Source organism: Sapajus apella, unplaced genomic scaffold (genome assembly GCF_009761245.1).
Source record: "Sapajus apella isolate SASKATOON/1434 unplaced genomic scaffold, GSC_monkey_1.0 scaffold78, whole genome shotgun sequence".
NCBI lineage: Eukaryota > Metazoa > Chordata > Mammalia > Primates > Cebidae > Sapajus > Sapajus apella.
Window position 1 is genome coordinate 4137545 of NW_022437018.1, and position 14234 is coordinate 4151778.

Below are 14234 nucleotides of genomic sequence, written 5' to 3' on the forward strand. Positions count from 1 at the left end.
GAGGCGGGTGGATCACGAGGTCAAGAGATCGAGACCATCCTGGTCAACATGGTGAAACCCCGTCTCTACTAAAAATACAAAAAATTAGCTGGGCATGGTGGTGTGTGCCTGTAATCCCAGCTACTCAGGAGGCTGAGGCAGGAGAATTGCCTGAACCCAGGAGGCGGAGGTTGCGGTGAGCCGAGATCGCGCCATTGCACTCCAGCCTGGGTAACATGAGTGAAACTCCGTCTCAAAAAAAAAAAAAAAGAAACTGATTCATATTAAAAGTGAATGGCTGACCATATCATAAAGGTTAACCCATGTGAAGGGGAAGCAAGTTAAGGTAGGTCAGGCACCACAGCATAATACCGCGCATGTGGTAACAACCTCACCTACATGTCCGTCCAGCCGTGAAGTCTCATGTGTTCCATGATCCCTGTCTAGTGTGACATTTAAATTAGGATGAGATGAACCCTATGGCAGTAAGCTGCAAAATCCTCAAGATAAAAAGTGGCTCCTGGTTGTGGCTTAGAATTCAGTGACCCTTTGGGACAACCTTGGAGGTGGAGTTGGCTTTCTTCCCACTGAGTTCGTTTGTTACACAGAGTGATGGCAGTGTTTGGTTATGGTTTAGCTTTGTGATGTTTTTTTCTTGAGTGATGAAGCAATAGTAAGGGCAAAAGCTGATAGTAACATTTTGATACATATTTTTATGTTTGTGTGTCCCTGTACTTTAAGTGGCTTGTTTTTGGAAACAGCTGGTTCAAACCCTTGGTTTTACATTTGAAATATTCTTTGTTTTGTTTGCAACTATGTACTGATATATTTTTCCCACATTTACTTTTTTAAGCTCTCCAGTGATGTTTTCGTTGCCTATCCTGGGAAGATCTGTGTTTCCATTTATCAAAACAAATGGCAAGCTGGGGACCATTTAAAGTAGTTTTTTTAGTTAATAAAGCCAGGCCAATCTCCTTGTTCTGTTATGTTAAAAGTACATTATCTTTTTATTGCCAGTTCTGTATGGCTAGGTCTGTTTTCTGTCTCAGCAATCTCAGAGCTGCCCCACTTGCTTACTGTGTAGAGAATTACAAAATCATTAAGGGTGGGGCAGCACCAGCTGACTTACAGTACAAACCATTTCTCAAAATAACCACAACAGTGCAATACTGATGTGTAATTTACGTCACAGTTTGTTTTTATGAAATAGTTTGTGGCATTTTCATTTCTATTCCGGATGGAATCTTGTTCTCTTTCCCTTTTAATCAGGCATTTAATTTATTTTTATTATTAATATTTTCCACTCCTTGTTTTGGCATGTCTCCAATCTAACAGCTTTGATGAGGAGGACACACACACACACACACACACACACACACACAACTGATCTTCCCTCTGACTTTTCAACATCAGTTTAACTGCAAATGTATTTTTCCCTTTGATGTGTACTAACTTCGGGTACTAAGTTTACTGCCTAAAGAGGGGTTGAAAAATACAGCAGGACACAGTACACATTAACATAAAGCTGTAACTACGAATTGATAAATTTGATGTACAACTTTGGAATTTTAAACACTTTCAACCAATTTAAGCTATTTAGTCATATGCTCTGCTGCATTTTCCTCTTACAAATGTCTTTCTGTATAATGTCCTGTAATTAGAACAGGAAATCATTGAGTAACTGCAAGATGAATAAGAGCACTTAGACTGAAAGGAAAATTACCTTCCGAGAAATTATATTCTTTTTTTTTTTTCTGCATGTTACAATGTTGGTAATGATAGTAACAGCTGTAGCTACTCTTATCTGTAAAATTTTTATGCTTAGGTTTTCTGGAATAAAAATTTCATTTTCAGTAACAATCACAACTGCATGGACAGAAAATAGGAAATGCCTAATTGTGACAAATATTCGGTGTCACAACAGAGCAGCAATTAAAAGGAAACTTCAACATAATTGTCAATAGCAGTAAGAATTGGAATAGTTCCAGGTATATAAAGTTGATGCTTTGCCGTTGGTTGCTAGGAGCACAGTGAAAAGTATAAAGCTTTGAGAAAAGAATGTCTAATGTAATAAAGTAACAGAAGGAAGCATAAATCATTGTGAGAGCCTCTCATATTGACATTATTTTACTTAAATTGTTTCAAAACTAGACATCAAGTTTTATAACATGAGCACATTCATACTTGCTTGAAAAAAATAAAAAGAGAAAGAAAACTGTATGTTGTCTTTGAAGCACAAGGGACATTGTGTCTCAAACTTAGCCTTCATACATATTTGGAATCTTTTAAGTGAAAATCTTTAAATGTTTGTTTCTATTGGCATCCAAATGCATTTGCCCTAATACGATTAAGAGAACTAAAGGGCAAAATACTTGGCAGATTTTTCAGTTGAGGTAATTAGGTGCAGGAAGGAACATGCATATTTTTTCCACTAGGCTCTATAAAATCCTGGTGTGAAGGTTTTTTTTAAAGATTTTTTTTTAACTTACTGATGTTAGAAGTAGATTATAGTGGTTTTCAGTAAGCATAATAGTGTGATGTTTCCAAAACAAGCCTCATTTCACCCCAAGAATGAAAAAGAAAGTTGTATTTCTAAATTGTTGTGTAAGAGATAAAAGCAAATTTCTCCTCTAGAATTTATGTTTTCAGCCTCTGTGCATTTGGCCACCATTATCTATTTTCAAAAAATAGTATTATGGATATTTGAAAGTCAATGCTCCATTAATTCATTGTGTTTGCTATTTCATGCATCTCTCTTTGTACAAAGACAACGTGAGCAACGTGCTATTCAGAACGAAGGCCTGCTCTTACCCTTTCTCCCCAACCCCTTCCCCACCCCCAGCCCAACTCTGAGGATTAAAGCAATGGTATACAGTTACTGTTTGAAAATCTTGGGTGGAGTCTCACATTATAATTACAGTTTCTCTGTGGAATTCTGTTTCGGACTTTGAAATATGTAAATAAGTAAAAAATTGACATTGAGAGAGGTTAACAAAACGTGTAATTATGATATAAGCACAGGATTAGAGTCATTTTGATTACACATTACAAGCAGTGTACTTTAGGTATTAACTTTTAATAGGCAAAGTTCTTTTTATTGAAGTTGAAATGAGGTTTAGTAATTTTGGGTCTCTTATTCCCTTTGAATGTTTCATTTTAAAATAGGCATTCACTTTTTTTTTGTATAGGGGAAATAGAGGAATGGGATGACATTTTAATAGAATATCATAACATAGTTTAAAATTTCAGTCTTGGGTACTAGCAATTTATTACAGATCATTTTCTGTTGACTGAAATCAAGTAGTGTATATATAACCCCACCAGCTACAACCAACTGAACAGTATTAGAAGAATACCTAAGGGTAGTACTTGGATTTCTTTCTCTCTGTGGGTGTGATTGAAAGAAAATCTTTGTTCCAGGAACACTCTGTCTTTTTATTTTTATTTATTTCTATTTATTGAGATGGAGTCTCATTCCATCACCCAGGCTGGAGTGCAGTGGTGCAATCTCAGCTCACAGCAACCTCCACCTTTCGGGTTCAAGTGATTCTCTTGCCTTAGCCTCCCGAGTAGCCGGGACTAGAGACGTGCACTGCCATGCCCAGCTAATTTTTGTATTTTTAATAGAGACAGGTTTCACCATGTTGGCCAGGATGGTCTCGATCCCTTGACCTAATGATTCGCCCTCCTCAGCCTCCCAAAGTACTGGGATTATGGTCATGAGCCACCGCACCTGGTCTTGTTTGTCTTTTACAAAACGAATGTGTAATTTATTCGTTCTTAGATTCATCTGCTTGCCCCATTATGAATTGGAAAGGGGAAAAATATCTTACACAGCATTTATTGACCGCCCTTGTTTCATGGGTAACCTTGCACAGGAGCATTTGCTTGTGTGTATATGAAATGCGTGAGCAAGACAGAAGTAGCTGAGGAGTTTAAATAATTCTTTCTTTCTTTTTGAGACAGAGTTTTTCTTCGTCACCAGGCTCCAGGCTGGAGTGCAGTGGCGCCATCTCGGCTCACCGCAACCTCCGCCTCCCCAGTTCAAGCAATTCTCCTGCCTCAGCCTCCCGAATAGCTGGGACTACAGGCGAGCGCCACCACACCCAGCTAATTTTTTGTGTGTATTTTTAGTAGAGACGGGGTTTCATCATGTTGGCCAGGATGGTCTCGATCTCTTGACCTCATGATCCGCCTGCCTTGGCCTCCCAAAGTGCTGGGATTACAGGCCTGAGCCACCACTCCAGGCCTTAAATAATTCTTGAAAGGACTGTTTGGCCTTATTTGTTTCCCGGTGTACTAGGGCAAAATAAAATATGCCAGCCATTGAACACTTTAATATTTTTATAGCTGTATCAGAAGGAAGTTAATGTAATGCAAAGACTTGGGAGGCAGTTCTAGGATCATAGAATTTTAAATCTGCAAAGCTCTCCCCAAACTCAGAATTTTATACTGTTATACATACCTTTCATATAAAGTTGACCATATTTTGTCTTGAGGGGAAAAAAATGTTTTCTCCAATAAAATAAACTGCGAAAAAGAGACTCAGGATGTTTCTACTCAGTGAAACTTCAGCCTACCTGAATTGTTGGCTTTTCCAGATCTTACCTTGACTCTGGATCTTCCCTTTACTTTGATTTAGAATGCTTTGTAAACTTTCCTAGGAGTCCTAAAGGTCTCATGGGCTTTCTCCAGTTTGGTAAATATTAAAGGCAACTCCTCTGGGGATGTCTAATTGCAAGGTTAGAAATTTGCCTCTGTCCAAACAATGCCAAAATTCTGGTCCAAATGGGGGTTCTGTTCATAGGCAACAAAGTTAACATTTTTGTTTTGGCCCCACCAAGCATTGCCGCATTAGACCAAGCCCCAGCTGTACCTGTAACCTCTTAGTATGGAAGGTGGTTGATGAAGGGTAGGGGCTCTAGGCTGGCAACACATACAGCTGGCACCATTTCCTGTCACATGCATAGAAAGTAGAAAGCTGATATACATGAATGATGTATCAATCATGTTGAATCATTACAGTAGGAATTGCAGTGTTCCAAAATAATAAATAACAAGCTAACCTAAGGAGAGTAGAAGAATTCTGGCTTGCAACTGGCTGAATTCTATAGTCCTCTGTCGAACAGAAGTCTTATATTTGACTTGATCAAAGGCCACCATCCTCATCCCTAGTAGTGTAAACCAGTTAAATCTCTGTTATTATTATTATTACTATTATTATTTGAGATGTTTTATCCTAATAAAAAGTCCACCAAACTTGGAGTTAAAATATTGGGTTTTAAGTCCCAGCTACTCAGGAGGCAGAGGTGGGTGGATCACTTGGGCCCAGGAGATTTGTTTTTCTTTTCTTTTTTTTTTTGAGACAGAGTCTTGCTCTGTCGCCAGGTGCAATCTCGGCTACTGCAACCTCTGCCTCCTGGGTTCAAGCATTCTGCTGCCTCAGCTGAGACTACAGGCACATGCCACCACGCCCAGCTAATTTTTGTTTTTTTAGTAGAAACGGGGTTTCACCATGTTAGCCAGGATGGTCTCGATCTCCTGATCTCGTGATCCCACCAGCCTTGGCCTCCCAAAGTGCTGGGATTATAGGTGTGAGCCACTGAGCCCGCCCAGGCCCTGGAGTTTGAGTCTAGCCTGAGCAACAGAGAAAGCCCCATCTTAAAAAAAAAAAAAAAAAAAAAAAAGGATTAGGTGGTTATAGTCTCAAATTGGGGAATATTAACAAGTAGTAATGCCACAAATTGGATTGTTGTAAGAAACCAAAGATGTGAAAATATGTAAAAAACCTTTGTAAATTTTAGTGTTTTATTATCAGTACTGGAAATAGCATTAATGCTTGCTTTCTAAACAGGAAAACAGGCTCTCCATTTCTGATATTTTTAGTTAAGAGGGCTTTTAAAATTCGCTGTCTTCTGTGATATATGTAATAATCCTGAAAAAATGCCAGAGAGAGGAGAAGAAAATTTGGTTCTGTATTCTGTTCTGTGTGCTGGAGGTTTGGGGAGAAATAAGAATTTTTTTTAACTCTTGTCAATTGAAAATACATGTATATATATATTTCAAAACCCAAACTAAGTCTGTGCAAAAAAATAAACTCAGAGTTACTGGTTTCAAGGTTTGGTGTGCATGAGCTGTTTGGGATGCTTGTTAAAAAGGTAAATTCCTAGGCCCCAGCCTTGGAGATGCTGAGTCACTGATTCTCCACGGCACCTGGCGCCTGCCTTTTTGCAGGCACAGTATGTGATTCTGATGCAGACAGTCCCAGGACCACTATTAGCAACATTGTCTCCAGAGTGTACGACAGTTGTAGGAGTTGAGAGCAGAGGGAACTTGCTGGTTTTCTTCCAGTGGAAAGAAAAGGATTCATGGCTTGGCTAGTGTTTTAGGTACTGCATGACCTAAATGTTTTAAGCTAGGATGAGGTGGAGAGAAAAAAAAAGAGGTCATTTCTAGGCACAGAAGATTGCCAGGGAGCTGACTCCATCTGGAACAGAGAATTCGGAAGCGGTTAGAGTTGACATCATCATGAAAAATGGTTAGAGAAAAAACAAAAGGTGAGTGAAGGGATAGGAAGGAAGTGAAGTAGTCCCGAGTCCAGGTGACATCTTCCGTGAAACTTACTCTGAAGCAACTGTTCTTTTATACTCCTCCGACCTGAGAGCACACACATCTTTCTCCATTTTATTTCAAGAACACTTGGAGAAATTGATGCAACTTTACCCCCATTGTAGAAAGCCAATTGCACAACGAAGATAGAATTTTGGAATCGACAGGTATTTACAGGCACCGTATTTACTATGGACGGGAGATGGTATTACGTGCTACGTGTTTGCTACGAGGGGTAGTCCTGGCAGTTCATGGTTGTGTGCCTCTCTTTCATTAACAATGTCTTAGACAAATCGAGTATGATACAAATAGAGTGTAATAATACGACTGACACATTGGGGGCTGCTTCTTGAAATAGCACTTAAAAACTCTGGAGTTCTGACAGTGTTTGAGTATTTTCACTAAAACTTTTTATGCTTTAACTGTATAAAAAGCACAGTTCTGAACCCAAAGTGTGAACTTAGTGTCTTGATCTGCTGTAAAAACCTCAGATTGGCATGTCTTGGGACATATATCAGCATCTCAAAACCGGTTTGCACTTGGGGACTTGCCTTCAAGGTAAACAGATTTCCTTTTAATTAAGTGCGCCAGTTGACGAAGCAGCTATCCACAGACCAGGCAGGAGTCGAAGATGTATACACTGTTAAAAGATGTCATCTTGTAAGCAGCTAAACATCTCCATCCGTGGAGAAGCCGCCAGCCTGAGGAACTAAGTGAACATAATTAGAAATACATCTGGGTATTGGCCTCCTATCTGCAAAGGTCGCATGCACACCTTCCATTGGTACTGGTTATGTTCCGTCATTATGTTCCATCCTTGCTCATCCGTCTCCCACTGGTTACCAGATGGCCATGATAATGTCGGTATCCTTAACAACTGTCTTGTGCAATTCCCTGCAGCATGGTAAAGGCTTGAAATATTGAGTGTTTTCCCTTTGGAGAAGCAAGTGACATGTCTGGGAATTGCTTACAACTGCTCTGATGGGTGGTTGCAGAGTGATGGCAAACTGGGTCACGGAGCCTAAATTCAGCCTGATGTACAGGTGGAGGCCACCAAAGCAGAGTGTTTGCCATTTCTCAAGCTTAAGATGAAGGAAGGCTTCATCCACGCAGAGTCTGATGTTTACAAATGAGCACAAAATAGAGTATAAATAAGCACTAAGATCACTGTAAGAGGAAGCTTAGCTAAATTTGCTGAAATGTTCTCCTGAGTGAAGGTAGTTCTGATGGAAACTCTCTCACGAGGATGCTTAGGGAGTCCTCCCAGCATGGTTCTCTGAGATGTGCCAAGTTACCAGATGGATTTGAGGAATATTAAAAGGGAGAGGGGGTATGCATGTGGGGAGGGTGGGGAAGGTGGGTGTATCAATCAAGTTGGGATAGATCACACGGCAATAACATATGACTCGCAAATCAACATTGCTTTAGAACAACAAAGGTTTATGTTCTGCTTATGTTATATGTCTCTTTTGGATCAACCAGGGGTTCTGCTTCATGTTGTTTTTTACTCCAAGGCCCAGACTAGCAGAGTTGCCACTATCTGGGGCATTACGGATGGTCACAGCAAAGACAAAGAGAGATTGGGTTGGGGCACACTGGCTCTTAAAGCAATCAATCACCCACTTCTGTCATATTTCATTGGCCAGGGAAAGTCACAAGGCCACTGGCCTCCAAGGGAGTGAAGCGTACAGTCTTTCTACAGGCCCAAAAGAAGAACAGGAAATAGTTGCTAAACAGCACTCATGACCCCCAGAGCAGATGGTGATGCTATTTAGAACCTTGGACATCTTCGGGGCCAGATGACATTTTCAGAGACCTCAAACACTGAAAAGATTATACAGATGCTTCTTGACTTTCTATGGGATTACATCCCAACGAACCCATTGTAAGCTGAAGCTATCAAGTCGAAAAGGCATTGAATACACCTAACCTACTGAACACATAGTTTTCCTAGCCTACCTTAAACGTGCTTGGAACATTTACCGTAACCTATAGTTGAGCAAAATCATCTGGCAACACAGGACACTGCAGAGTACTGGTGTTCACCCTCTTGATCCCGTGGCTGACTGGGAGATGCCACCTGCTGCCCCTGCCCAGCCTTACAGGAGGGTATCCTATTGCATATCACCAGCCCAGGAAAGGTGACAATTCAAAATTCAAAGTATGCTTTCTACTAAATGCATGTTGCTTTTGTACAACAATAAAGTCAAGGAATCTTACATGGAAGCATCATTCAGTTGAGGATCATCTGTATAATCCAATATAAGAGCAATTCCAAACTAGAAATAGATGTAAAGAAGCCCAGCAGAGTTCTGCCTTTCCTTATGGTGATGATGACTTTAATGCTTAAAAAATATGAAGATATTTTTCCAAACAGTTTTTGGGTCCTGCTGAGTGCTGATGACACAGACACTGCTTACTGTGTCCAGGGGGCCAGGCTACTCTTTCTTTTCTCCGCAAAGAGGGTCCACTGTGTGGGTAGCCTGAAGCACGTTCTGTGGGGCTGGATGGGTGAATTGGGGCTGGGAGGATGCTGGCATCCCCCAGAATGTAACAAGGATGAGAGTCTTTTTAGTCCCAAACTAGAAGTGTTTATTGAAATGATACTATGGCCATGAAAGTTCTTTGTCAGAGGGAAGAGGGTAATGGAAGTGTTTTCTCGTTTGTCTAGGGGAGGACGAGGAAGAAACGAACGTGATAGTTCTCAGCTACCCCCAGTACTGCCGGTACCGCTCGATGCTGAAACGCATCCAGGATAAGCCATCTTCCATTCTAACGGACCAGTTTGCATTGGCCCTGGGGGGCATTGCAGTGGTCAGCAGGAACCCTCAGATCCTGTACTGTCGGGATACCTTTGACCACCCGACTCTCATAGAAAACGAGAGTATATGCGATGAGTTTGGTGAGTCTTTTTTTTTTCCTATCTGATACTTGTGCGTGTGTGCCTAGTTGTTTTCAGTTCTTGTGAAGAGCGGTGATGGGGAACGGGGCTCACTTTCACAAGCCCCATGTGCTACCCCACCCCTCCCATCCCCCAAATTATTGCGGCATAAGGCGTCATTGCCTGCTTTGCAGCCTCTGTTTACTATGAGTAAGAGATTATTATTTAGCATTTGTTGTTCAATGTAGAGTCTGAAGTTGCTTGGTCGACCTTGAAATTGGACTTTTGGACAGGAAGATTTCATGTTAGTTCTTTCTCAAAAGGCTTTGTCTATTCAGATGCTTTTTGATTTAACCAGCCACTCTCTTCATTGTTATAAAGTACTGTAAAAATGCACCAACGGTAACCACTTCAGTACTAAACAGTGGATGGATAGATAGAAAGAAAGAAAACAACTTCAGTGCTGTATGGTGGATAGATAGATAACCACTTCAGTATTCTACGGTAGATAGACACATAGAGAGATGACAGATAGATAGATAATAGATCTTCACGTCCCTGAATTTTTTCCTACACACACACACACACACATACTGTACCCGCCAGAGACGGATATGTACGCACACATCTTTATCTGCTTCTCTGCCTCACTGACTGGTCATGTGTCTCTATAGACAGACGGGGAGGAGAAGAAGATATCACATCACCGGTTTGGGAAGCCTGACATGGTACAGTAGATGGTGAGATGCAAGCCAAGACAGTCGTTCTCTTACAGTATCATTTTCTCATCTGTTTGTTGAAAAGACTGTATCATATCAGTGGTTTTCAGCAGGCTAGGCATGGATGTCAGAATATCCTGGGAGAGGCTTATCAAACTACACGTGTTCCTCTGAATTTCTATACTTAGAGGCGTGGACACCTATCACTCTCACCCTTCCCCTTCTCTAAAATCACTATCACAGAGTGACTGCTGGGATGGCTGAGCCCTGCTGAATCCCTCACGGCTACCTGGGTGGAGAAGAGCATGAGACCCTTAGTGTGGAGAGAGCATAGGTTCCCTTTGACCTGAAACATTCCTTGATTCTGTTGGCCGACAATTTCCAGAGGATCCCTAGTTGGCAGATTATCCAGATTCAAGTTACTCAGCTTACCCTTCGCAGACCTTGGTATGGTTTCAGGAGTCCACTGTGGCCTCTTAAATTGGATTCTTCATGATTCCAACAGCCCTGGTGCTGCTGCTGGAGAAATGCTGCAAGTAGATATGTGAACAGAGTCGGGGTGAGGATGAGGAGATGGGAGATGATGATCAAGAAGGAAGGGAAGAGAGAGAGGAAGGGGAACAAAATGATCTAAGTTCATTAGATTCAAAGGACCTTGACACTTTCTCCTTCTAAATTGTTTTTTTTGGATGTCTTTCACACCTCTGGCTTATCAGATGACTGCCATTCTGTAAGAGGGCAATAGTATTTGTACCAATTATTTTTTTCTTCTTCAAAGAAATGTATTTATTGCCACATTTTTAATATTCAAATATCCTTTCAAGTAGATAAATGTATGCAATACATTTTTTTTACAATGCCCTCTTTTCAATGAGCATTTACAAATCTTCCCTTTTCAATACCTGTGTTTGAGGGTTTTTTTCCGCATGCCAGGCTCCCAAACCTCGCTTCCTACTTGCTGCTCAAGAGGTCTCTAAATTCCTGACATAGAATAAAACTGAAAGCATGTGTTCCCTTATTTAAGAGAATTCAAAATTAGAGTTTCACAATGTAATATGAGGAAAAAAATGTTTTAACCTTTTTGGCTAATTTAAGAGTTATTAGTCATTGAGTTTCAAAGCTGTTGCATCTAGAATTGGTAATAGAAGTTCCAATTTAACAGCGATCACAATGGTTGTTAAGAGTTACTAAATTAGTTATAAATGTTCTCACAAACACAAGCATCTGACTTGTGAATGTTTTCCTGAATTTTCTTCTGGTATAGCTAATTTTAATGCTGTTTTTCTTCTCCAGCCTCTTAAAGTGGAAGCTTTCTTTTGGAATAAAGGTACCTTTAGAGACCTTCTAGATGGCTAGTTTAATAATTAGAGTATTAGAATTTTTTTTAGTTGTTTGTACTTCAAATAGTTTGTACTTCTTAAAGTCTTTCATGTTACTAAGTGGACCAAAAAGCTTATTTTGAGCGGATTTGAGCAACTTCACCCACATCCCTCCCCACTGTCCCACTTTCAGTCACAATCTAAATTTCCAGAGAGCACCCTTTTAAATCTCCAACTGGTTGCATTTGAAATTGACATGGGTTAAAGTGTTTGTTAAAATGTGGCATTGAGTCTCTCCAACCAACTAACAGTTGGTGGAAGAACATAAATTTAATTAGTGACTAGCATTAAACAAATGTTCCTAATATTAAACACTGCCAGATGACTGAAACACTTCTGTCAGATTACCGAGAGTGCCAGGGGGCCCACAGATGAATTTTCTACACAGTATATATTCTGTACCACACGTTTGGTGACTTCAGTAATTGGTCAAATGTAATTTAGGTAACAGTATGCCTAGGCTGTAAAAATCAAATTTTATTGGCCATATCACCAGGTGGATGAATGGTAGAGCTGATGGCAAAGAGTTTATAGCATTTAGCAGCTACACCTTTGACACATGAAATTCATAAATTGCCGTGAAATACCTCCAAGGTCCTTCTCAAAAGGACATTGTCTGCTTCCCTATGATTGAATAATGTTTATTTTATTAACTAATATACTTTTTGCTTTCTTCTATTAAATGCGATTATGGAGTGGGGGTGAGAGGAGGTGTTCAAAAGATAAATAAAATTTGGTTCTTGCTAGTTTTGAGAATTTAAAATCTAATTGGGGAAGACAGGATTAACACACCTGAAAGGTTAACTAATGTTAAAAGAAAGTCAATGATTAAGTATTTGATGCATGTTGCAGAAAGCAAGTGTGGTAGGAATTAGCAGTGGGCTGAGAGGTGGATAGAGATGGCAATCTTTGTGAGGGGGTCAGGGAAAGCCTTCTGAAAAAGGCGGGGTTTGATCTGGTTTTAAAAGATAGGGAGCAATTTAATAACTATTCATTTCTAATTTAAAAAAAAATGATTGGAAATGTCTGGATTGTTTAAAACTGATGTTCTGAACTTCCATTTTGGGTAATGGCTGCCTTCACCCGGGATAAACTGTTGGTCTGTCTTATATTTATTCTGCCCTTAGTTACTACCCTTTGGGTGAGTTTCATAAAAGGCCTGATGTCCTCTCTCCTTGTGGGGCACGCATGTGACTCAGTGACCAAGCCTGGCAAGAACCCAGGCTGTGACTTTGGAGCAGGGGCTGGCTTTCCATGTTGGATAAGAATGAGTCTGAGTTTTGCTGTGTGCCGTAGAGCTTACCTGCATTCCCCTAATTCATCTCTGAAAATAGGCTTTGCATTGTGGGATGACCTTGCCCAATTGTCCATACACCCACCCACCCCTCATCCCCACTGCTATTTTAATGTTGTTCACTGAATAACAAGTTTAATTGAACAATAAAAGTAAGGCTTTTAAATCTACAATGAGTCCCTGTAAATAAATTCTCTGTGGAATTTTATGAAGCGATTTAATGAAAAGTTTGATTAGAAACTATTAAAGAAAAATAGAATAGATGAAATTTCATCATTTAGTCCAACATTACAGTAGTGTCATTTTGATTTTTATTTACATTGAGATATTCAGAATTGAGTAAATATATCCTGGTTTTAATTAACTATCCTCCTTACTTGGAAAAGGTTATTTTAGGCTTGAAGGGTTTTGATAGCATACCATCTGCTTTCTTCACTGTATTTTATTCAGGTCCCTTCCTTGCTTACAGAGCTGTGCAATGTCTAAACCTATGACATAAGCATAAATTGAATCGTATTAATGGTAGGTGATTGAAAAGCTTCAGTCTCTACATCCTGCTTGCATTCTTCCATCTTGTCAGTTACACTGCTCTTAAAGGCAATAAGCTCTTTACTTAGCACAAGAGAATTGACTATTTTTAAAACGAAAGCAACAGACTCCCCATTAAAGCATTATGAAAACTCATTGTATTGCACATGCAATTAGGAAATGAGCTTGTAATTCCAATGAGGAGAAAGTGATGTGAATGGCAATTTTTTCTTCATAAGAATCTTTATCCTGTACATAATTCCTGCCTCCACCGTCCTGTTAGAATAGCCTAACATCAAGCATTCACCAACGACCCCCTACCTTGCTTTTACTTTTTAAAATGATTCCTCTTTTGTAAAATGTATGGTCATTTATATTGTGTTATTTTCCATGCCATAGAAAAAACAAACACATACAAATATTTTTGTTGTTAGAACAATAAAATGTCCACCACTTTGTAATGCACAATGTTTACATTGATATCACACAGATTGATTTCACATGTGTGAAGTGTTGACAGCTAAATCCAAACAGAGGCACACTCAGTACAGTAGATAAATGGATAACTTTAAGGTACTGGCTTCCATCAAAGATATGTAAGGCAGCTCAATATACATAAACGAGATGAAATCAGTTATTCAAGGTGTGTGGGACTAAATGGATTAAGAAATGGTGACTTAAAAAAGCGATATGGTTTATTTTGGTCTGAGGTTTGAATTGCAAAGAAGCATAAGACGTTGAAGTTGTGCTTTTAAATCTTTTGGCAGAGGGGCGTGTGTGTGTGTGTGTGTGTATATTGGCGAGGGTGTGTGTGTGTGTGTGTGTGTGTGTGTGTGTGTGTGTGT

At 39.9% G+C, this 14234-nt stretch overlaps 1 protein-coding gene across 4 annotated transcripts in view; it reads left to right on the forward strand.

Annotated features, from left to right (window-relative positions):
• ARID5B (AT-rich interaction domain 5B) overlaps positions 1-14234 on the forward strand; it is a 198003-nt gene that overhangs the window by 91498 nt on the left and 92271 nt on the right. For 3 of the 4 annotated variants that reach the window (XM_032252577.1, XM_032252576.1, XM_032252578.1), the window contains one exon: positions 9260-9490. The exons of the other annotated variant lie outside the window; for it this stretch is intronic. In XM_032252577.1, coding sequence (XP_032108468.1) covers positions 9260-9490 — 231 coding nt within the window. The remainder of the gene's footprint in view (positions 1-9259; positions 9491-14234) is intronic. 4 annotated transcript variants of the gene reach the window in all.